The 22,664-nt window shown below is 46.5% G+C and overlaps 7 protein-coding genes and 1 long non-coding RNA gene across 15 annotated transcripts; 5 read left to right on the top strand and 3 right to left on the bottom strand.

Moving 5' to 3' along the window:
- Nucleotides 1–180: 180 nt before the first annotated feature.
- On the bottom strand, nucleotides 181–6,856 carry LOC111070791 (alpha-1,6-mannosyl-glycoprotein 2-beta-N-acetylglucosaminyltransferase). 5 transcript variants are annotated; one of them, XM_022361710.2, is made up of 11 exons: nucleotides 6,140–6,856; nucleotides 4,786–4,928; nucleotides 4,595–4,723; nucleotides 4,366–4,533; nucleotides 4,127–4,311; nucleotides 3,824–4,065; nucleotides 3,619–3,764; nucleotides 3,396–3,556; nucleotides 2,205–2,672; nucleotides 1,134–1,348; nucleotides 181–1,072 (listed from the first exon to the last, which is right to left on the bottom strand). In XM_022361710.2, the coding sequence occupies exons 2-11, from the start codon at nucleotides 4,799–4,801 to the stop codon at nucleotides 850–852; spliced, it is 1,953 nt and encodes a 650-aa protein (XP_022217402.1). In that variant the 5' UTR covers nucleotides 4,802–4,928; nucleotides 6,140–6,856; the 3' UTR covers nucleotides 181–849. The 5 variants fall into 5 exon arrangements, with proteins under 5 accessions (XP_022217402.1, XP_022217421.1, XP_041447523.1 ...); XM_022361729.2 differs by lacking the exon at nucleotides 2,205–2,672 and having other exon boundaries at nucleotides 6,140–6,845; XM_041591589.1 differs by lacking the exon at nucleotides 6,140–6,856 and having other exon boundaries at nucleotides 4,786–5,039.
- A 1,679-nt stretch (nucleotides 6,857–8,535) lies between these two features.
- On the top strand, nucleotides 8,536–9,301 carry LOC111068137 (baculoviral IAP repeat-containing protein 5). Its single transcript, XM_022357493.2, has 3 exons — nucleotides 8,536–8,767; nucleotides 8,831–9,010; nucleotides 9,077–9,301. The coding sequence occupies exons 1-3, from the start codon at nucleotides 8,636–8,638 to the stop codon at nucleotides 9,206–9,208; spliced, it is 444 nt and encodes a 147-aa protein (XP_022213185.1). The 5' UTR covers nucleotides 8,536–8,635; the 3' UTR covers nucleotides 9,209–9,301.
- Nucleotides 9,302–9,377: 76 nt separating this feature from the next.
- On the top strand, nucleotides 9,378–10,411 carry LOC111068133 (single-strand selective monofunctional uracil-DNA glycosylase). Its single transcript, XM_022357491.2, has 2 exons — nucleotides 9,378–9,691; nucleotides 9,747–10,411. Exons 1-2 carry the CDS (start codon nucleotides 9,380–9,382, stop codon nucleotides 10,266–10,268), a joined length of 834 nt encoding a protein of 277 aa, XP_022213183.1. The 5' UTR covers nucleotides 9,378–9,379; the 3' UTR covers nucleotides 10,269–10,411.
- A 329-nt stretch (nucleotides 10,412–10,740) lies between these two features.
- On the top strand, nucleotides 10,741–11,498 carry LOC111068626. Its single transcript, XM_022358256.2, has 2 exons — nucleotides 10,741–10,974; nucleotides 11,038–11,498. Exons 1-2 carry the CDS (start codon nucleotides 10,888–10,890, stop codon nucleotides 11,494–11,496), a joined length of 546 nt encoding a protein of 181 aa, XP_022213948.2. The 5' UTR covers nucleotides 10,741–10,887; the 3' UTR covers nucleotides 11,497–11,498.
- A 33-nt stretch (nucleotides 11,499–11,531) lies between these two features.
- Nucleotides 11,532–16,653, top strand: LOC111068614 (titin). Its single transcript, XM_022358219.2, has 6 exons — nucleotides 11,532–11,722; nucleotides 11,782–11,959; nucleotides 12,023–12,602; nucleotides 12,679–12,832; nucleotides 12,905–12,997; nucleotides 13,058–16,653. Exons 1-6 carry the CDS (start codon nucleotides 11,679–11,681, stop codon nucleotides 16,593–16,595), a joined length of 4,587 nt encoding a protein of 1,528 aa, XP_022213911.2. The 5' UTR covers nucleotides 11,532–11,678; the 3' UTR covers nucleotides 16,596–16,653.
- A 2-nt stretch (nucleotides 16,654–16,655) lies between these two features.
- On the bottom strand, nucleotides 16,656–18,698 carry LOC111068623 (carbonic anhydrase 2). The gene is made up of 4 exons (XM_022358241.2): nucleotides 18,529–18,698; nucleotides 17,435–17,638; nucleotides 17,122–17,384; nucleotides 16,656–17,043 (listed from the first exon to the last, which is right to left on the bottom strand). The coding sequence occupies exons 1-4, from the start codon at nucleotides 18,590–18,592 to the stop codon at nucleotides 16,678–16,680; spliced, it is 897 nt and encodes a 298-aa protein (XP_022213933.1). The 5' UTR covers nucleotides 18,593–18,698; the 3' UTR covers nucleotides 16,656–16,677.
- Nucleotides 18,699–18,958: 260 nt separating this feature from the next.
- On the bottom strand, nucleotides 18,959–20,279 carry LOC111069604. Its single transcript, XR_002607291.2, has 3 exons — nucleotides 19,643–20,279; nucleotides 19,187–19,588; nucleotides 18,959–19,123 (listed from the first exon to the last, which is right to left on the bottom strand). It is a non-coding gene; the product is annotated as an uncharacterized LOC111069604 (long non-coding RNA).
- LOC111069584 (2,3-bisphosphoglycerate-dependent phosphoglycerate mutase) lies at nucleotides 19,839–22,600 on the top strand. Of its 4 annotated transcripts, none has more exons than XM_022359719.2 (4): nucleotides 19,839–20,286; nucleotides 21,524–21,636; nucleotides 21,705–22,199; nucleotides 22,256–22,600. In XM_022359719.2, the coding sequence occupies exons 2-4, from the start codon at nucleotides 21,534–21,536 to the stop codon at nucleotides 22,417–22,419; spliced, it is 762 nt and encodes a 253-aa protein (XP_022215411.1). In that variant the 5' UTR covers nucleotides 19,839–20,286; nucleotides 21,524–21,533; the 3' UTR covers nucleotides 22,420–22,600. The 4 variants fall into 4 exon arrangements, with proteins under 4 accessions (XP_022215411.1, XP_022215402.1, XP_022215419.1 ...); XM_022359710.2 differs by having other exon boundaries at nucleotides 19,839–20,184; XM_022359727.2 differs by lacking the exon at nucleotides 19,839–20,286 and adding an exon at nucleotides 20,505–20,563.
- The last annotated feature ends 64 nt before the right edge of the window (nucleotides 22,601–22,664 follow it).

The following is a 22,664-nucleotide window of genomic DNA, read 5'->3' on the forward strand; positions in this document are numbered from 1 at the left end:
GGTATTGGCTCAGCGTTCACTTGGCTTTTATTCACTAAGATTAATCGTTCAAATGATGAAAAATTTCTAATACATAAAAGCGCATTTGACTAACAATTACAAAATAACAGATTAATTTAATTAGTTAAATACATTATGTATGCATGTGTATGTTGGTTTGTATATTTAAAAGACCTTATGTAATTTATTCAACAAAAGATTTCTATTTACAGGCTTAAAACGTTATACAATAAGTTATCAAAGAGTTATGTAGTTATATTCTTCTAATGCGCTACCGTTCTATGCGCACGTGCTACTCGTATGACTAGTTTATGCGATTGACTGCTTGATCTAACTCTGAACTATCTGGACTCGACCATTCACATGACCATTTACGAAACGGATTCGGCACAATTTGGGATTACGATACGCGACCGAGTACTACTCGTACATATTTGAGTTTAATAGTATGTAGCATAAGAGTCGTAAGCGTTGCTAGGGTTCTATCCGCCCCAATTTCGGACGGAGCCTAAACAATACAAAGTAATTTTTACCAAACCGAAGAGCAAACAGTACAAATAGGATTCGAATATTGGGGGTTTCCGAGTTGGGCTGGGTTGGGTTGGCATATGGCCTGTGACTAGAGGAGGATTACTTATACTAGGAATTTGTGCAGCGCCCGTGGAGGCTCTTTGGAGGCGCAACTGATGCACAACTTGTTTTGACTTCGATTACATGCGGTTAGATTATTTCACTGATACAGAGTACACATTATCTTGTTGAGTGTTGAGTGTTGAATGTTCGTAAGGCTACTTCTAACTAGATATTATACTCGTATTAAAAGCTGTAGCTTTGTTCCTTTGGCCTCCTCTACCGCGTGGACAGAGTCATGTTCAGACACAGCTCATGGTCCCGCAGGTCGCCCCATCCGCCGTTGCCCTTGCGCAGCTTGGTCTTCTTACTTAGACTGGGCACCGTCAGGGTGAGTGAGCGGGGAAAGAGCTGATGCGAGTTGCGTGCTATCCGCAGAACGTGCTGAACCTTCGAGATGACTTGGTTGGACTCGCAATTCTTGTTCTTGTGATGAACGCCACTGCAAGAGAGAATTTGTACAGATTAAAAATGGAAGGAACAGGGCAGACTCTCTCGCTCACCATTCCCCGATGTGAAAGACACGCGGGCCCTTGACTATCATGGCATGCAGCTTGCGCTGCAGACACTGCTGGGAGACGTGCTGCAGGGACCAGTCCCAGTTGTAGTCGTCGTAGGTGCAAAAGTGGCGGGCACACTTCCTTATGTTCGTCCAGGTGGTGCGGTTGAAGGCGAAGCCCATGTTGTGCTTGCTGCTCACCCACGGCATGACCTCCACCTGTCGACGGGACGAGAGACACGGAAGAAGGGGAATTCGGGTTAAGTATGCAATTATCGACAATCATTTAAAGCAAACAAATTGAAACCGATTTGAAAGGAGCGGATAGGGTCAGAGGCAAAGGCATAGGCATAGGGGGGTTGGGCATGCAAATTTCATTCGTTTAAACATAAATAATTGGTAGTACGATTTGTGGGTCGCCTTAGTAGTATCAATCACGCACTGCCTTCGTTTCCGTCGCAGGAGGTGGCGCAGGAGGGCAGTGATTAGGACTAGGCAGTGATTCGGAACGATGGGTAACGTAACGATGGGGATACACGCCATACCAAATACCTTGCGATAGTCATTGATGATGCTTTGGCTATCAATCTTCACGAGCCGCACGCGTGCGTGTAACTGGAGGGCAGAGTACGAGTACGGGCGGGTACATACGGGCGGGCGGGGCAGAGATGTGGCATGCCATCGCGGGACACATAGACAAGTTAATTAACACAACGCAACAGTAGTATGCATAGCAAATACACAGAAATTAATCAGAAAGCAAAAGAAGGAAACGTCCAAAAGGTACATGCAAAAGTGCCAAAGCGCAGCGATGGAGGAGGATGGGGAGCAATCTACACAGCCAATAAAGTATTCGTGTGTCGCCTCCAGGATGTATTTGCAGCACCATGAAGGGTCGGTGTGGGTGGCGCCGCCTCTCAAAGTCCTACAAACGCATCCCAGTGCAAACAGTCAGTGCTCAAAACTAAGGACGATACGAGGGATCGATACGCAGGTGCAGTTTTAACTAGAAGGAACTTGGATGCCAGCCTGGAGTATATAGAATATGTGCTAGCGGTGGTGTGGTGGTGGCTACCTTCTGATAGACGGAATACAATGACGGCAGGACATGATAGTTCCATGTTTGTGCACCATTTTTGTTGTTATTATTATTGTTATTATTGCTATTGCTATTTGGCTCATTGTTGGTGTCGGAGGATGTGGCGGCTGAGGAGGCGGTGACAGTGTTGATGTGGTTGCTTCTCATATTATTCGATTTATTATTATTCTTGTTGTAATCTTTCTTGTTGCTATTGATGTTTTTGTGGCTGCCAGTGGCTGCATCTGCAGTGGTGTCGCCCACATAGACTTTGGCGTTGTTTCTGAGTGATGTCGTTGATGATTGCGCAGATGACGTGGAAGAAGAGGAGGACGACACGGCTAATTGCATTGAGTTTCTATTGTTATTATTATTATTGTTTTTATTATTATTATTGTTATGCCTATTGTATCCTAATAGACTGTTTGTCGAGATCAGCGAGGAAGCATAGGATTTCTTGTTAGTCTGCGTGCCAGAATTCGGAATAGAACAGAGATATATATATATGATATTTAAAATACAATAATAATAATACATGATATATGTTTGAATGTATGTATGCATGTATAAACATACACCACACCTATGGGTGTGTACAGGAATGCGTGTGTGCAATGTGTGTAAGTGGAGCGTGAAGTGAATTTACCCTCTAGAACCCCCTTAGAACTATGTAGTTTCGCGCAGCTTATCCTTTTTTTTTTACTAGCTACCAGGTAAACGATCTCTTCGTCGACTAAACTGAACTAGTTCTGCAACTAGCTACCGGTAATCGCAGGCTAATCGAGTGGGAACTAGTGCTCCTGGTTACCAGGACATGCGAGTGATGTGTTTAAGTTAGACGCGGCAATACAAGGCACCAGTGCGGTCTGGTATGCTGGTACTAGAGGGTATATTCCATGGAATTGTGATACACTTCCTTCCATATTCCAATTTGTATTATGATTTCGAAACGTTCGAGAGTGGCGCTGGGAATGTGGTGTGTGGTATGTGTGTGTCTGGTAGCAACAGAAGCGTTTAGTTGATCTTCAAACATAAATAATACAAGTACTTAAAATAGGGTAAGGCTCGAAGCGCTCTATCTCATTTTTTATGTTTGTTGCGTCTCAGTGCGCCACACTCAAAAGATTTTAGTGGCAAGCATTTCTAGCATGAGGAAAAGAAGGGACGCATTGTCCTTCCAGGTCTCACCTTGCTGTGGTAGGTGTAGTAGTTGAATGTCTTCAGATAGGTGCCCAGGGACAGTACGTTGCACTGGGGACACAAGTCTTTGGTGCGCTTCTGCATCATGGCCAGCAGATAGAGAAAGTCCTCGGCCACATAGTGATCTTCCTCGAGGAACAAGACCAGACCTAAAGCCGGAAAAAGGATCTGAAGTGGGATGACCCTCAAAGTGATCCTTGCTACAGCATACCTGTGTGAAAGCGAGTGACCTCCAGCTCGTTGAAGACACGGTTCGCCTTCCAGATCCAGTGATGCTTCGTCTGCGTGAACTTCGCCTCCCGATAGTGCCCATAGAGATCCGGATACAGAGCGTTGTTGCAGTTGCTGATCATTGCCCTATTATATCGGTGATTGGTAAGTTATTCCAGTCATGCCTGCTGCATGGAAATACTCACTGATCCTTCTTGATATTCCTGGGACAATCGTTGGGATCGACGCCTGGATACTCGTGGGGATGGGTCTGAATGGAGTAGGGATAGAAGATCTGTAGCACCTTGCAAAAGTCTATCTGCTGCACTAGATCGTTGATGTCCTCGTCGTAGTAGTCGTGCGAGAACACCAGCAGCACCTTGGTAATGTCCTGCGCCTGCGCCAGGCTGACAATCAGATGCCGCAGGTAAGTAATCCGCGTGTGCACCTGTGAGAATTCCACGATGATGAAGGATATTGTTTAGCTGTCACCTGCAGGACACACTCACCTGGACTACAATTATCACAGAGTCGTTTTGCAGAGGACCGAATGTGTCCTCGTTCAGCACCAGCTGCATGTCGTTGTATCTAACGATTTGACGCTTTATTTCCGATATGTTTGGAGGATGGTAGACATCAAAGCTGATTGTAGTTGCAGTCGCCGCTCCGGAACTGCTCGTGTTCAGAAGCAGAGCTGAAAGGGATCGATCGTAATACAAATAATGCACTGTTTACGTTCTGTACTCACGGGCTCCTATTACTCCAGCTCCGCCCATCGCTCCGCTTGTTGCCGCGGCACTGTGATTGCGAGAGTGCGGCGTCAAGTACTTGTGCAGCGTGGCGGGGACCATGGCCAGGATGGCATCATCCGAGTCATTGGTGACCGCATCTCCCAGAACAGTGTCCCTGGACTCCACTGTCGACGGAAGAAGAATAAAATTAGTCTGCCGAAAGGGGGAATGGAATGCATGTCTTACAGTAGTTAAAGTTGTGGTACTGCAGCAGGCCAAAGATGCACAGCGCCAGTAGAAATATACTCCGCATATAGAAGTTGTTGCGCTTCCGTCCCATCGATCCGGTATTGGGCAGTGGTATCAAAATGCGACCTTTCATGTGGTTCATATGTACATCAAACTAAGTAATGAACAGCTTGCTTAGATTCGATTACCTCTCATTTTGGACATAGTATCTCTGCCTTTCTCGCGCTCTCACTCTCTCACGCTCTTTCTCGCAATCTGTCTCTGGCTCTGGGGCTGACGAAGCTAACGAAGAAAGCTCACTGGGCGCGCACTTTCATCTCGACATCGCCATCTGGAAAGAAGGATGTAAGAACAATCAATTGCTGCCGCTGGGCCCCACTTTCGATAATCATTTTCTTTGTTTAGGTATTCGTATTCTCTGTTTTCCATCCTCTAGAGTCTAGACGCTAGAGATTCTGGATGCCAAGTGCCCAATAAAACGGCCCCGGGCCCTGAATCACACAATAGCAAACGGAATGGGAATGCTAATCAGAAAAGTAACGAGTACACACATTCAATTACGACCTGCCTGGCCTCGATTCTCCGCCATCTCGGATCCATATTTTGATCGTACGACGCTTAGGCACCGCACTTACTTGAGTCTAAATGGCAGCAGTGGAGGAGGCTCACGTAGCCCCATGGAGCAGCCGCTCTGCCACGCAGTTTGAGAGGAGAGCCTGTAAAGTGGGCGGTTTGTGGTTTACGGCCTCGCGTCAATTGGCATAAAAATAGATTCGGCTGGCCCAGCGAAATATTTAATTTGTGGAACATTCCGCGTACTGAAAGCCCCTGAGAATCATTTACTTTTCGCGTATTCCCCACAAACTAATTCCTTCAGTGAATTCACTCAAGCCGAAATGGTTTGGTTTCCAGTTGTGGGCGGTTTTGTCACATGTATAGTCAGATCTATTTTTATATATGTACATACATATAATCGATCGACTGTAAATTACAGCCGAATACCGCAGTATATCAATGGAATATATTATTCCCCTGTGTGGCGGTGGCATACAAACGAACGTTAAACTATCCCAATTAAATTCAATATAAAATCAATGATTGTACCCCTGTAATCATTTCTCTCCCATACCATAGCCGTGGAGCATTAACCAGCATTAATTGCCATCTTACCGCCGACCCACAATAAGAATTTGACTTTGAATCAAAGTTCAGGCAGCGCAGCAAGCAGCTCGAAGGTGAAGGGGAAATGCTGCCATCTTCAAGTGCAATGGGGTGGTGGTGGCCCAACCATGGCTCCTACAGACATAAAAAAAAACACACTGACGCGGAGGGGTGTGGCGGTGTGGGTTGCCGAACAGGTATTTTCGGTTTAGTTGTTACGAAATTTGATGGCAAAACCAGGCCAAAACCAAAACAAACCCGAAACTCGTAGGCAAGTGCGCCATTTACATTGCTTTTTATACTATACTTTATACTCGAATTTGTTGTGGTTGCTTTTGTTGCTGTAGTGCAGTGCTAATAAATAAATACTTGAACACTCACCTTTGGTTGGATATCTGCGTCCGCGGAGGTAGCACGGGACTAAATCTGACGGCGCCGCCAGCAGCGTCATGGTAGTAGTATTGTTATGGTCTGGTCGCGACTTTAGTACGGCCAATCCAATCGATTTTTCAGACGCCCCCAAGTCAAAATGCAGCGTAACGATTTTGCTTGCTCTCGAATCCGTGCCGCTGGGCTGCCGCAATCACAATTTCAGCTTTAGGCATTTCGCAAAGTGTTCTCGCAGATTCGAGGTTATTCTTTTATTAAATCATCGCTGATTATCTAGCTTTGGTGACTCTTATTATCTTCAAGATTCGTTTTCGTTTTCATGCACTTTCGGTACACATACATACTCGCAGCTGCTACTGCTGCTGCTGCGGCTACACACACGCACAGCACACAGATAGGCATCTTTTTTTCAAATATTTCACATTGTTTGCATTTGTGTGCTTGCTTATTTAAGCCTTTTGTTTTATGCTATTTCGCGTATTTGAGTTTTTACTTTCGTTAGCCAGAACTACACGCAGAACAGACCGAATTCCAGGCGAACAATTTCAGCGGGAATTGTACATTTTTTATATATGTATATGTATTGATTTTGAATGACTTCTATGGTTTGATGGTCGATTCGATACAGAGAAACGCGCCGAGCGAGCAATTTAATTTATTTAAATTAAAATGTTTTTTTTGTTAACAACAAACGCACTGATTGAGAACAGTTACCACAGTTAAATAGTTACACTAAAAAAAATCGAACAGCTGTTTCACTATCACGCCACCTAGAGGCATTGTTCGTCGCAATGTGGGGCCACCTATTGTGTTTCTGTTGAAAGTAAGCCTGAAAATGTATCGAGAGCTGAAATAAAACTATCGCACAAATTCTTCTTCTTTCTGTTTGATGAGTTTTTTTCTTCTTCTTCCTGTTTGATGAGTTTTTTTCTTCTTCTTCCTGTTTGACGAGTTTTTTTTTTGGCTGTTAGATATGAACAGCAGTTTTCTGTCAAAGGACGAATTGGCGAAGAAGAAGAGTGCGCGCGCGGATGTGTCACTGGCCGAGGAACCGGCCGCGGAACCTTGTGCCGCATATCCTCGGGTATACGCTGGTCCGCAACGAATGGAGCGTCATCTTGTCATCGTCCTCGTCCAGGCCGTACTTGGAGAAGTGCTTCACACAAAACACCGGTCTCTGGGCGATACTCGACGAAGCGCGTATCGTTTGCATAGCAGGCGCAACGCAGATGTCCCTCCCAATTCATTTCGATCAGACGCTGCGCATCCTTCACAACAGGCACAGGCTGGGTCTGGGTCTGGGTCAACATGGTCGTTACTTGTGGCGGCGGTCTGGTCATCCAACCAAGACTTAACGTATCTCCTTTTACTCATTATTACAGCTGTTGGTGCGTCGCGTCCACACACACACACGTATATGCTCAAAGTGGGATGCCGGCTGCTGCTACAGGTAAGGTATTTACTGGTACTATATCGTTACTAACTAAGTTAACTGTACGTAGTTACTGCACGGTAAGTAGTTAGTACCGTTAGTTTAGGCGTTTAAGCGAGTTTACGTGAGAGAGTTTAAGCCGATTTGGCGCGCGTCCGCGAACGCACACACACACACACGCACACACGTAACTATGCTAATATGTCGGTCTGTTGCTCCACTTACGTTTAAGCTAGTTTAAGCGCGTTGGCGCGCCGCGTCATCACACACACACAACACATATCATAACGGATCTTTCACTAGGGCTGGATCGTTGCCGAAACGATAGTATCGATATAAATTTAGAAATTAGATTTATATAAATTGCAATTCAGATGGATCTCTTGAGATGAGATAGTTATGGCTACAGTTATAAAAGTCCTTCTATAACTATAGCTCCTGCTAAGGATTTGTAAGGACCTAAACTGGACATAGACGTACAACAATCGATAGTATTGTGTTCGTATCAATAGCTAGTAGCAAAAACTTCACTACCGACGCTACCCGGCTACCGACACTAGGACTGCACAGCCACGGACAGGACTTCCAGGGCTATACACTACACTGCACAGGACAAGATGGATACGAGCAAGGCTGGAGCCAGTGCCACTGCTGCGACCAGCCCAGTACCAGGAACAAGCTGTGGGCCCTGTGCGTGGCCGGATGAAGAAACTAGCATATCCGAAGAAGCCGGACCAATACACAAACCGCCGCCCCGTTTGTCCCATGTTTTACCTCTTCAAGGTGGCTTTTACAAAATGTATTACTTTCCGCGGCTTATCAAAGGGTGCTCAACTTTTTAAATAGAGGGGTGTTTTGTGGGTTAAGTATCGTTTGATCGACGGATAGCCCTGGTTTTGTTATGTTATGGTATTTAAATGGTATTTCTCGAAACTGAAATGGTATTTATTTTTTGGCCGGCGCGGTCACATCGTCACTGAAAACAACAACGACGCGCGTCGCTTGTAAAAAATATAATTTTAGTTGTGTGTGTGAAACGTGAAACAAGAGAGATAATGGATGCTACGGGGGCAATGGATGCAGGCAAGCTCGAGATGTTCCGGCAGCTCAATTTGCTGGAGCAACATCGCGTGGAGAGTTTCAAAGACTGGCCCTTCCCCGAGCAGTCATCCTGCAGTATATCCAAGGCAAGCGGCTTACGAAATGGTTTGCCCTTAGGTTCCATAATAATCAAAAACATTTCAATGCAGATGGCCGAGGCGGGCTTCTATTGGACGGGCACTAAGCGCGAGAACGACACGGCCACATGCTTCGTGTGCAGCAAAACACTGGATGGCTGGGAGTCCGACGACGATCCCTGGAAGGAGCATCTGAAGCACGCGCCACAATGCGAATTTGTCAAGCTGGGATGTGCGGAAAAGGATTTGACGGTGAGTGCGCAGTAGCAGTACCGTATTTGGAGCCTCCTTTTTAAATCATTTTGACATATTTCGTAGGTGGCACAATTTCTAGAAATACTGGGCACTGTGGTCAAGAGCAGCATAGAGAAGAATTGTAAAGCCTTCAAGCAGAGCTTTATTAGGGATAACGAGAACAGGCTGGATGAGTTTACGCATAATAACAAATAGCACTTGGATTAACTGCGCGTATATTTAATTTTAACATTATAATGTTGTAGCTGTATAAATCACTTAATAAATCAGGTTGGCAGCCCCAAATCACGAATCATCTGTTCCTCCCTGGAAAGCAATTCGGTTTGTTTGTTATCAGCTTTCATTATTTGAATCGTAGAAAGAGTTATGTTGAAGCGAAAGCTGGCCCTGCAGACGGCGGGACTGTCCGAGGCAGAGCCCAAGAAACCAGCCAGGAGTGCAGATACCACATCCGCTCTGTTTGCCCAGCCACTGTGGGAGCAGTTCTACAACAATGAATGCAGCTTGAATGAGGTGCTGTTATCCTTGGAAACGCCGCCGACCATTGCCTGCACATACAATCCCGTGGAGTATGCGTCGTCCCTGCACTGCGCTTATTTGCGACGCTTTCTAGATGGACCGAAGAACGTCATGTTCATAGGCATGAATCCGGGACCAACTGGAATGCTGCAGACGGGAGTAGGTTCAGCTCAGCTTGGCTCCCATTAGAAATTTACCCAAAATCCTCTTTTAGATTCCCTTTGGCAATGTGCGCACGGTGAGCGAGCTAATGGAGATCTCCGGAGAGGTGGGCAGGCCGCCTGTACTCCATCCTAAGCGACCAGTTGTGGGCTTGGAGTGCAAAACGCAAGAACGCAGTGGGGTGCGCTTGTGGGAGCTATTTCTACGGTTGGCGGGCGGTCGGCTGGACATATTTTCGCGGCAATGTTTTGTGCACAATTTTTGTCCACTTGCCTTTTTTGATGCTGCCGGGCGCAACATAACACCGACTGAGCTGAAGGGTCCATACAAGCGGCAGATCCGTGACGTTTGCCTGGATGCCTTGGAGAAGCAGTTGCTGATTGTCAAGCCCCAGGTGGTGGTGGCTGTGGGTGATTATGTGTATCAAGCATTGAAGCGCTCGGACCACTGCAAAACGCTGCTGCGTTTGGCGCATCCAAGTCCGCGTTCTTTGAATAACACCAACTGGCCCGAGAAGGCGCAGGAGTTTCTCGAGCAGCATGGATTGATACATTTCATGCGTAATGAAGCGTAGGTGCATTTAAAATGCATTTGCAGATTTTCTGCAATTGTCCATCGATCAAATTCAAGACAATTCCGATCCTGAGGCATAGTAGAATAGAACAGGCCCGGAAATATTCACAATTTGTACAAAATATTTATAGTCTAATAAAGTATGTATTATATATTATATGATTGTTCAAAATATTAAGTATGCAGACTATCAAATTGATAAATGATATTTATGCACATGCACTTCCGAACGCGGGTGAGCTGCAGTGAAGAGGAAGCATAATATACAAGATGAATTTTTAAACACTATTATTTTGCACGGTTTAACCAAAGACAAATAATAACAATTATTATATTATTATTATATTATAATGTCTTTGAACAAAGGGTGCTCAACTTTTAAAAGGGGTGTTAAGTGGGTTAACTCTCCTTAGCAATTGATGGATATTTTATCTGGTCACACTTCTTACAGCGTGACCGTGTACTATATTTTTTCGTGATTTTGGCAAGGTTTTGCCGTTTGGCGTTTTTAAAATAAACCAATATCTTCTTACAATTCAATCAATTTCAATAAAATTAGCTATCTTGGTGGAAATAAATATCCACCTCAAGGCGCCAATCTCATTAACCAAACCGGACAAATGTGGACACATGGAAATGTATACGAGATAAAGACAATAAAGAACGAGGAAAACATACACTTGGAAGATGCACAAACCGATGTAAAGGTTTGTGCCGAGTGTTATTGCTGACATTGTTGGAGAGCCTAGCTAATCTCCGTTTACTTGCAGCCGGAATTAGCCAATCAACGAAACCAACTGCCGCGTAATCAACGCTTCGCCATGGCTCTGAAACGCCAATCGCATCCCTACATGAAGCCAGCGCCACAGAGTCGCGAGGAGCTGTTACAGAGAATTGCGCATAACCGTGATGAACTGTCGGCCTTCTTTCAGAAAGTGTCGCCAGCTGTGGGTCAGACTGATTATACTGCTGCAGCTTTACTACCCACATCAATCAGTATGCCTTCTGCCCCCGTGGAGCAACGCAATAGCTACGATTTGTTCTTTGAGAGTGCCTGCATTAGCGTCAAGGGCCTGCCGCCCAAACTGGCATCCGAGGCCAAGAGTCGCATTTCCCAAATCATCACCGAGTTCGAGATCCGTGCCATTTCCGAGCAGGAAGCCAAAGTCGAGGCACAAGCCAGAGGTGCCGCCATCGGGGGCAGAGCTCACTCACATCCATGCACGTAAAGTAGGTGGCGAGTTAAATGTACGGGAACATTCAGCCATGTTTCACACTTCAGAATAAGATCCCCAAATTTAACAATAAATTCCAAATCGTATTTTATCGTTGGCAATCATTTGGTCGCGCTTTGGTCTAAAATTGCCCGTAAACACAATTTAAAGACGGAAATTAATGAGCTAAAGGGAAGATGGTCGGAAAGCTGAAAGTGTGCATCATTGGGTCTGAGAGCTGGTAGGTGTTGGGCTGGGGTGGCCATAATGTTTCCTAATTACTAATTACTTCTATTTCAGGGGCTCGGCAATTGCAGCCTCTGTGAGCAACAATGTTCAGCAGATGGAGGGCTTTGATAGCCGTGCGCACATCTATGTCTATGACGAGCTGGTTCGCAGCAAATACCTCTCAGAGGTGATGAACAACTGCCACGAGAATATCAAGTATCTGCCTGGCATTAGGCTGCCCGAGAATTTGGTGAGAGAGTGCTGCAGCGCAGGGCAGGGGTAGTGCACATTAATCAATTATTTGCTTTTGCAGATTGCAGTAAATGATTTATTGGAGGCTGCCCAGAATGCCGATATTATAATATTTGCCACGCCACAGCACTTTGTTAGATCATATTGCAACATATTGGCCGGTAAGGTGAAGAAGAACGCCATCGCCCTGTCCATGGTCAAGGGTCTGGCTCACGTTTCGGATGGCGAAATCGATCTGTACTCGAGTGCGATTAGCAAGCACTTGGACATACCCTGCTACTCCATGATGACGGCCAATAGCGCCATGGAGATGGCCCAGGGAAAGCTCTGTGAGATGACAATTGGATGCAACAATGACGATGATGCACAGCTGCTGACCGAGTTGCTTCAAACAGAAAACTGCCGGGTGATTGCCATTGACGACGTTGATGGCGTGGAGTTGTGTGGCACGCTGAAGGATATCATTGCCCTGGGTGCGGGCTTCGTTGATGGCCTGAAATTGGGCGAAAATGCTCGAGTGGCTGCCCTTCACCTGGGTGTCAAGGAGATGATGCGATTCACAATGGCCTTCTACCCCACCGCCAAAATGTCCACATTCTTTGAGAGCTGCGCTGTGGCCAATTCGGTGGCCTCCACCTATGGTGGGTACACAAACAATGTAGAGTTGAAATAGCTCCTAATCCATCCATTCCATTCTTGTAATTTTATGCCCGGCAGTCGACAAGAATGTCACCTTTGCCAAAAGTTTCATCACCTCTGGAAAAACCATTCAGGAGATTGAGTCAAATCTGTTAAATGGCCGCAAGCTGCTCGGCCCCTTGGTGGCCGCCGAGCTGAACGCCTTTCTGGAGGAGCAGGACATGCAGGATGAGTGAGTGGCCCCCCGTGGCCCTCCGTGGCCCTTGAACGAACAGATTTTAACCATCATGTGCGCCACCCACAGATTTCCCCTCTTTACGGCCATACACCAAATCTGCCAGAACGAGGTGGACCCGGAGACAATACTGGACACACTGCGCACTCACCCAGACCTGAGGTAGGCGGAGTACATCCACATATGTTGACTGGCCGCATGTTCATCTTCCCTTATCCCTAGCAGCAGCTTATCCTTTTCACAATTCCTGTCCCAAGTGATTACCATGGATGATAGTCTCGAGAAAGTATTGGAACAACGGCCCGAACCTATAGCGGCCTTGGAAAAGGCCCTGGCTGAGACGGTAAAAAAGAAAAGCTTTCGGGAACTGCAGGAAAACGGCAGCTGGAATTCGGTCTATAATGCAAACCAAGGCAAAAGGCAGCCACCGACCGATCCCTGGCAAGTAAATGAACAGAAGGGACTACAGATAAGTTGTTGGCTGGAGTCCAGCGACTCCACTAGACCCACCGTTGCCTCCGGGACTCAGGGCTCTGGAGAAAACGACAACATTGTCGGCTCCACCACGGGTTCCGATGAGGGCCAAGGCAGCATCGGATTTACTGAGCATTCGGATGCTGAAAAGTTGACAGAAAAAACCAAGAAGGAGTTGCCTGTTGACAAAACCTGGCTAAGGGATCAGCCACCACCAATGATCACAGGGAGCGACGACAAAGGCAACAAAGGCACCAAGGGCGAATCACCACCGCCATTCCAGGATACGAAAACGAAAAAAGTGAAAGCTGTAGATGAATCCGTGGAGATGCGCCCCAGGCCGTACATCAACACGTTCCAGGCCCTGAATATAAAGCCCATGACGGGGAAACAAAATGAAGCAGCTATCACAGCTTCTTCGAAGGCCAATCAAAACGGTGACGAAGTTTTTCCCAAAAAACTAGTAAAGCCATCGTTGGCATACACCAAAGAAATACGACAACAAATCGAGGCTTTTACCTCTAAAGGTAGGGAAGATTCTACGCCCGAGTCCAAGAAAAATGACAATGCATCGGAGGAACCTGGGAAACAAAACAAAACCGATGTGGATAAGGCAAGCAAAGCTGAAACTTCGAATGTCAAGGAAAACACGCAGCAACAAAACCCAAAAAGTCCAACGGAAAACGCCAATTTGAAGCAAGCCGAAACTCTGGAACATGAGCAGACCAAACCTGGCGAGGCAACCATTTCCCGTACTCCTGAAGACCATGAAAACCAGAAGCGCGAGGAGCCTGTGAAAGACCAAGACGAAAATAGTCATGAGCTTAAAGTCGCCTCAGAGCAGGAGCCAGAAGCTGGGCCTGAGCATAAATTTGTTTTCAACAGTCTCGAGGACAAAGAACGTTTCGAGTCAATTTTACTGACAAAGTCGAAGAAGGACAGGCTATCCAGAATTGATGACACTGAGACCGGGCAACAATATACGCAAACCTGGCGGTACATGTCTCCCCCTAAACCTTTACAGAATCTTCAGATTTGCGCCGAAGATAATCCGCATGAACAGACAGAGGACGTTGAAGTGTCAGAGTCCATGGAGGACAACAAGGCGGCAGCCAGGGAACAGAAAGACAGGGACAGCCTGACGGAAGAGAACTTTGAGAAGTGGAAGCAAGTGGAGGCGGAGGAAAGACCACCGAAACACGCACAGACCGAAGAGAATATGTATCTTAGTGCTGAGGAGCTGATCAGACGTGAATTGCAGCACCATCATGAGCAGAAACTCGAGTTGGCAGAACAGATGGAAGGTACCAGCATTTTGTTGAAGAACGAGGGAGAAGGCAAGCAGGAGCTGGTCCCTGGGGATGAGGAAGTGGCAGACAGTATAAAGGTGCTGGCAGAAGAGCGGGAGAACGATGGTCAGAGGCCAGCAAAGAGGGGTCAAAAGAAACCACACCAGAGCCCCGATGAAGCCAACCTGCGTTTCTTTAGCTTCGACAAGAAGGATGGCAAGGGGCACACGACGACGCCGACACCTACCACCGGCAAGGGCGAACACGAATGGGATTGGCTGCACAACAAAGAAACTCCGGAAACCGAAAGCAAGCCAGTGGACGGGGACGAGCGTTTGTCGGAGTATTACGTGAACAAGAAAAGTGACCAGCAGAAGCTCGAGATGCTCAACGAGCGGCTGCAAGACATATTCCAGCAGCATATGGAAGAGGCACCCCGTGGGCCCGAGGCTTCTGGCAATTCCGTTGAGAGCCATGAATCCGTCGAGGCTAAGCCACTGGCCCTCGATCCTGTGACTGGCCAAAAGAAACGTGATACCCAACAGCCGCAGACGCCAATGCCTGCGCCAAAGCAAACGCCGGCAAAGGCGCCTCCGCCAATGCCCAAACGTCAGAAAATTGCCGAAGGCTCGCCCCAGTTTCAGGTTACACCGCGTACGATTCCACCACCATCGCCGCAGACACTGCCGCTCACGCCCCAGGAGCTGCAGCCACACCGCAAGGACTTGCCCATCCAGTTCAACGCTGATACGGAGCCACCAGCACCACAACAAACAGATGAGAGTTTGAAGGCAGCGCGCGGCCAGAAAGGAGCCGTGGATATCCCACCAGCAACCATAGATGTATCCAAACCGCCATCACCAGGCGATCAGCAGGCCATAAAGCAGGCAGAGGCTCCAACAATTGATGTGAAAAAATTCATGCCGCATTTCTTGACGAGAGGCAAAAAACCGAAACCCACCAAGAAGGTAGAGCCACCAACAATTAAAGTGGAACGATATAAGCCGTTGCCTATCTTGAAGAAATCGACACCAAAGTCCCATCAGAATCAACGGGAGCACGCATATGAATTGGTGAATGATCCAAGGGTCGCAACACAAGAGCCTAAACCTGCTCCTGAGGACAACACACCACCATCGACAGCCAAGACTGAGAAACCTGCTGCCCAGGAACACCCGAAGGAGCGACAGGAGCAAAAGCAGATGAACTACTATGAATGGTTGGATGATCCAAGAGCCGCAACGCAGGACAAAACGACACCATCGACAGCCAAGACAGAGAAACCTGCTGCCCAGGAACATCCGAAGGAGCGACAGGAGCAAAAGCAGATGCACTCTTATGAATGGGTGGATTATCCAAGAGCCGCAAGGGGAGACAACACGACAGCCAAGACGGAGAAACCAGCTGGAAGCCAGGAAACGCCGAAGGAGCAAGAGCAGATGAAGGCGGACGAGGTGACCAAGAAGCTGCGAAACAAGCTGCGCAATGATCAGGAAAAGAAAGTTGGCTACAAGGGTAAGAATCCCTTCCTAAAGGAGCCCGACCTGCAGTCCAATCCGCCGATGGATACCAGTCTCGAGCACGACCTTGCGAGGCGGAGGTCCAACAGGCATCAGTCGCGTCGCAAGGTGGTGGTCAAGCCGCCCTTCAATCCCCCACTCAATCCTCGTGTCCGCATACCGCGTCCACCCTTCGACGGTCGAGAACGCGAGTACCACACCCAGGTCATGCCAGCGAGCTGTTGCATTGCGCCCTGTCTAAACTGGCCCGTGGCAATACGGAAGCCGGAGCAGGCGACGCTGAGAGCTGGCAACCAGCTTAAGCATTTGGCCATCGTGTTGCACCAGCCCCGACAGATGAAGTTTATCTCGCGCCCGGCACAACAACTGCCATTGGGGCTTCTGCCTCGATGCCCAGCACTGAACAAACTCCTCTGCGCCGTCCAGCTTGGGCTGCTGGCCAGGCTCCTGGCTCGCTTCAGAAATGGCCATAAATAGACCAGATGCGAACTGAATGACGCCAACGATCTCTTCCCAAATAAAGTATAGATTTATATACAATTATCTTTAATTATTTTAGCTATAACCAGAGCAGCTGCTGATCCGCTGGCCGTCGATGGAAGATTTGTCGCGTCTCCTGCGACTGCAGTGGCCGGAAATTGTTGAGCAATGGTCGGCCTTGGCGGTTGCGTAGCTGCCAGAATTTTGGCAGATCCTGGTAGGAGATGGGCAGCACCTCGGCAAACACGTGCCACAGCACGGCGGGGGAGCAGGGCGGCGTCGTCAGCGAACCCTTGTAGCTGTAAAAGTTGCCCCGATCCAGATTGCTCAAGAGCGATTCGAGTGTGATCAGAACTGGAGGTGCATAGGTGCTGTTGAAGTCGCCCAGGTGCAGCAGCGAACCAAATATCTCATTGAGTCCTGGCTGGTAGAAGGTGGGTCCTGTCTGCCGTTGGATAATGGTTTTGGCATTAGTTTTTCGAGCCCCGTGACAGCCCCGTGCTGCTCGCTGCTCCTCACTCACCCGCACCACCTTGAAGAGCACTGCCAGCACAGCCAGACCGTCGGTGTTGTTGCGCGCCTCCTCATCGCTGATGTACTTGGTGTTGCGATGCACAATATGCATTTCCAGATCGTAGCGCCGGCCATTGAGCAAATGCTCCGAACCCTTGCTCTGCTGCGAGCCCCAGTGGAAGTGTACGTCCCGGGCCTCGTAAAAGTCCTGCAGCAAACCGCCAGTCACACTGGGACGCTCCCCAAACACAGTCGTAGGTACGGAAAAATGAACTAAAATTTACATAATTCGAGTGGATTTCGCTATAAATCATTTTGCTTGCCTGTGTGTCCATTGTTGTGTACGCTCAAGAGCTGATCGAAGGGCTCGTCGTATCGAAAGAAATGCAAGGGAGGCAGGCCAATGGGTATCACCTTGTGCCTACTGATGGCAATCGGTGACTGCTCTGCGCCGCCACACTGGGGAAACGTGTCCTTCCACTCATGGGGTGCATTGTATGTGAAGCTGCGCTCTGGAATACCAAAATCTACAAGGAAAATATCTCTCAGTTGAATTATAAATATTCCCATTAGCATGAAGATTTATATTCATCATCTGATCGCTATATTTATCATCCATTGGTCACTGCAATCTACTGCTACTGCTTCCATTATGTTTGTAATCTTTGCTGTGGCCTGGTCACTTGGCAAGCGATTTGGAAGTCTCTCAGCGCCATTTCCTCACCAGCCATTTCGCAGAGTCGCTGATTTAGCTTTAAGTGAGGCTTAATTGCTTTATTTTGGGGGCAGATTATGGGCATTCCTTTTCGTTTCTTTACATTGTTTCGCGGCCGGTTTTATAACAATGAAACGCCACCCATCTTCACCCATCTTGCATCTGTGGGTTCGACTACGACTACGACTGCGACATCTACTACTCCGCCTGCGCGATTGACGCGCTCATTGGCTTTCGTGGAGCAATTGGGCATGCAAATTTAATTATTATTATTATTTACAAGCCACCGGATTGTTTGCTATCCATTAGACGATGCGAGATCCGTCAGTTATATGGGCGTTGAGTGTGACACACGAGGGTTCAGCACACTTTGGCCTGGAGATGGCTCATAAATTCCTCTCCCCAGACCCAGACCGTCTGCGTAGCTACGCAATCACAATTGCCTAGGGCTAGGCCTAAAAATGGACGGTGGTGGGGGGATAGACAGTGGTCATGTCTCTTATGCTTCAGCGCCCACCACGGGGGAAGGGGGATGGAGATGGTAGATATCGGCTTCGATCGTTGTCTGGCGTCTCAATATCAAGGAGATCCACTGCAGAATCGGCAATCTCTTGCAGATACGTATCTATTCTTTGGTTACACTTGGTTGATTTGCAGACACATCCGTTATGATTATTCCGTTTCCAATGCATCAATACTCACTTGTGGCAAATGGCAGCAGAAACAGAAGTCGCTGATAGAAGTCATCAAAAGCAGGAAAATGCATTTTCCACCCACCCACGCACACACCACTGATAGATACTAGACTCAAGACACGATCCGTACCACACCAAAGATATCCACGCACGTTTCTCTGCAGACTGAGCCATGGCCAGAGTTGGCCAAAACCTTTATACTGGCGGACCAAAAGGGCCTCCACTGAGAGCAACATTGTCAAACGCTCGACGGAGCAGCAGTAGCAGCTCTCGAGGAGATGGTTATCTGGTCTCGACGGGCTTATACCTCTGGTAGTCGGTGCCGTAACCTAAAGACTTTGTTCAACCGAGATAATGGGGAGAGAGAGGGGTAATGTGGGATACAGCAGATGAAATAAATAATCATAATCATAATGATGATACATAAAGAGAGATGAATGAGTATTATATTTTACAGAAATCAATGGGAATAAAAATGTTGTTTACAAAATCTACTGAAGACAGTAAAAAGTCAGTCTGGAGATTGTGAGACATGGCAATACCAATTCATATTTTGTTTGTATAAATCATATAATATCTGGATATTGGACATTTTCAATTAGCTAAAAAAGATAACAGAAAACTGATTTAAAATATTTCAAGGTCAGAGAAAGAATTACAATTACATTATGCACATGGAATAGTTGCGATTTTTATGACTTCTTGAGTTCCTCTTTTAATTTGTTAAATCATCGTTGTGGGCAGAAGGGCAGAGTAAATTAAGTTTGGCTGTTGCACAACCTTTTCAGCAGGTTCTTTTACAATTAATACAAATTATACATATGGTGCAAAATAATGGCATAACTTTCGAAACATAAGCGTATTGCCAACAGCTTTCAGCTGCATTTATTTTAATCATTTCGCTTGCAGGCTTATTTGATATCCAGAGTTTTTGTTATAAAGAGCTGCTCTGTGTGAAAGAGCTTTTTTTCATAGCAATAATTGAAGCAGAAAGTTGCCGTTCGTAGTGCGGAGTAAACGTATATTTTGAAAGTTGGTAGTTTAACAGACTTTTACTGCAAAGAAATCTGAAATTCAAAAAACAAAATAAATAGTGCTGAAACCCTTTTCCATTAATATACCTTATCTGAGGATATAATTTCGCGATCTTAATATTCTCTACATTTCTCGCTGGCTTTTATGTAGTAAACGGTTTAATTTATAGCAGGTCTTTTGAGGATCGAATTTAAGAGCTTAGAGACTAAAGCATATGTGTTTTTCCGATTAAATTTTAATACTAAGTAGGCCTGGTAAATCATATCTAAACAAAATTTTTCCAAATTTATTACAACTGGCAGATAACAACATGAGCCCGCGTTTGATTATCATTTATTTTTAAAGTTAAATTGCAGTTAATATTGATTTTCCAATCGCAGCTGTTCGCAAAGCAGTGCAATCAGAGTGCGAGTGCAATCAGTGCAAGAGAGCATCAGCTGTCGACCGACTGCCAGTGAGAGTTTCGACGCATCGACATCAGCAATTGTTTGCCAATAGGCATTTTTTCTTAGTACAAAGCGCCGGCAGAAGAGGCAGCAGCAGCAGTAGCAGAAAACTGTAGGAAGTAGAGAAGCTGGACAGGAACGGGCGGAACAATGGCTATCTTGAAGTTCTTGCAAAACAAACTGTAACGTATCCGCAAACAAATCCGTCAAATTAGTAACAATCGACCAACAACAAACAACAGCACAACAATACAATAATACAACAATAAACATGCGTTCCAAGCGTAAGTATTGGGGATAAGTGATAGAATAGATGAATGGTATTCCAGCCCCTGCTTTTGATATTGATTTTCATTGATAATTCCAACAATGACATGTTTCAGGGGTAAGATTACTATAGACTCTAGCCGGTTCTTTTTTGTTCAGATTTGTTCTATTTATATTTCTATAATCTATTTAGATTTAATTCTATTGTTCTCTTTTTGTTATATCACACGAAAATAGTCACCTCTCTGGTCAGTGTTTGTAGACAAGCATTATTTGCTGTATCCACAAGAATATGTACGTATTTTTTATAATCTGCGTTCATTTGGAAGTTTTTTTCTGGAAAGTGAAATTAGAAAAATTGTCTTCTACGAATGAAAAGTTTGTGGAAATGGAAACGAAAAACAAAACGTGAATTGACTCAAATGAATCAAGGTCACATGAAAGGCGGTTGCTGGAGTACCATTGATGGGCCAAGAATTAGGCGCGGGCACGATTAAACCTATCTATTCGAATGCGAATATGGAATGCAGGAAAACAGCAACACGTACTGGAGAGAAGAATGAGCCGAGCAAAACAAAGGAAGATGAACGAAGCGAACCGAAAAGCAAAGACGGGAGGGAGGGCAAAAGGTGTATACAATGCCGTGTGCGTGTGTGTGTGCGTATGTTTGGCTGCCGCTGTCTGGACATCAGATAATGCGAATTATATTCTGTTTTGTCTCGTCATGTTCTGGGAGCGCGCGTTTTTCTCTCGCTTCTTGTTTTGTATCTTTCAGATACTATCGTTCGTACACTAGCCGAAAATATGTGCGGAATGCGCGTCTTGTTGTCTTGTCGGTCGTTCGTTCGTCGGGGTTTCTGAGCCGCCGCTGCCGCCGCCGCCGCGTGAGTGTGAGTCCAGCCCAGCCCAGCACTGGCATCGGCATCGGCAACGAAAACAATCGCATAGACAGCGCTGAGGTGAACACACACACACACATTCAAATTCTCCAGCGCGACTTAGCTACCGTTATCTCCAGTCATGAGGTAGATTAGGATTTGGACCACCCCCACCCAATACTCCAACACTCATCAACTAATCTGTTGAGCTGCATTATCAAGCAGCCTTATAATGGATATAGTACTTGTAGTAGGGAACACAGCTAGAGATAAATCAGCCAAACACCAGAAGCACATCGCCAGGAGAAATAAAACTCAGTTCTATCGGGCTCATTCGAAGGAATTAATTTAACAAAATAATCCATTTCCATTGCAGTTCCCAGTACATGATGAAGACGAATCGTCTGGTGTTGCTGCGGCACGGTGAGAGCGAGTTCAATCTGGAGAACAAATTCTGCGGCTGGCACGATGCGCCACTCACTGAGAACGGTAGCTGTGATACGAATACGATCTACGATCTATAATACTAATCGAGTTCCATCATCATTTCCAACCAGGTGAACGTGAGGCCTGCATGGTGGCCACCCCAGCGCTCCTCGAGTCGCAACTGGATTTCGATGTGGTGTACACATCGGTGTTGGATCGCTCCAAAAAAACCGCCGATCTGATACTGAGCAATATGGATCGCGCCCATGTGCCAGTGAAGGCCGACTGGCGATTGTGCGAGCGGCACTATGGGAATCTGACGGGCTTTGGCAAGCGTGAGATAGCGAATATCTATGGCGAGGATCAGGTTCAGGCCTGGCGACGCGGCTACGATGACGTGCCACCAGCCATTAATTTGGAAAATCGGTATTACTACACGATCCGAAACAATCACATCTTCGATGATGTGCCGGCGGGTCAGTTCCCGCTGACAGAGTCCCTTGGCATGTGTGTGGATCGCGTGGAGCCCGTGTGGCAGGAGATCAAGCAGGAGGTACTCAACGGCACTAGGGTCTTGATCTGTGTACATGGAACGGTTACCCGGGCCCTGGTCAAGCACATTGAAGGTGAGTACTTCCGGTAGTTGCCTAAATCCCAACAATCATTTGTCCATTCGCCGCAGGTATCTCCAAAGAGGCCATCCAGAAGGTAAACATTCCCAACTGCATTCCCCGGGTGTACGAATTCAACATGAAGACTGGGGAGCTGCTTGGGGGCGCCGTCAATCTCGGTGATCCGGAGTATATCAAGAAGAAGACTGCCCAGGTGGCAGCCATCGGTGATTAAAATTAGCGAGACTTTAATATAGACCGTGAATCATTCTGAATCTACACAGAAGGCTCTTGCAGTTAGCGTAGTTCCACTGTATATGTATACATAATCGATATTTAAACCATAATTTATACCTACATATACACACTATATTTTCGACCAAAAATATACAATTAAATAAATACAAAAGATAAGCAAGACTTACATTTATTGTTCGTTTAGTTTCTCGAATGGAAATGCTTTTAATGGGTTTTCATTTC

This window comes from Drosophila obscura, unplaced genomic scaffold (genome assembly GCF_018151105.1).
Source record: "Drosophila obscura isolate BZ-5 IFL unplaced genomic scaffold, ASM1815110v1 contig_150, whole genome shotgun sequence".
NCBI lineage: Eukaryota > Metazoa > Arthropoda > Insecta > Diptera > Drosophilidae > Drosophila > Drosophila obscura.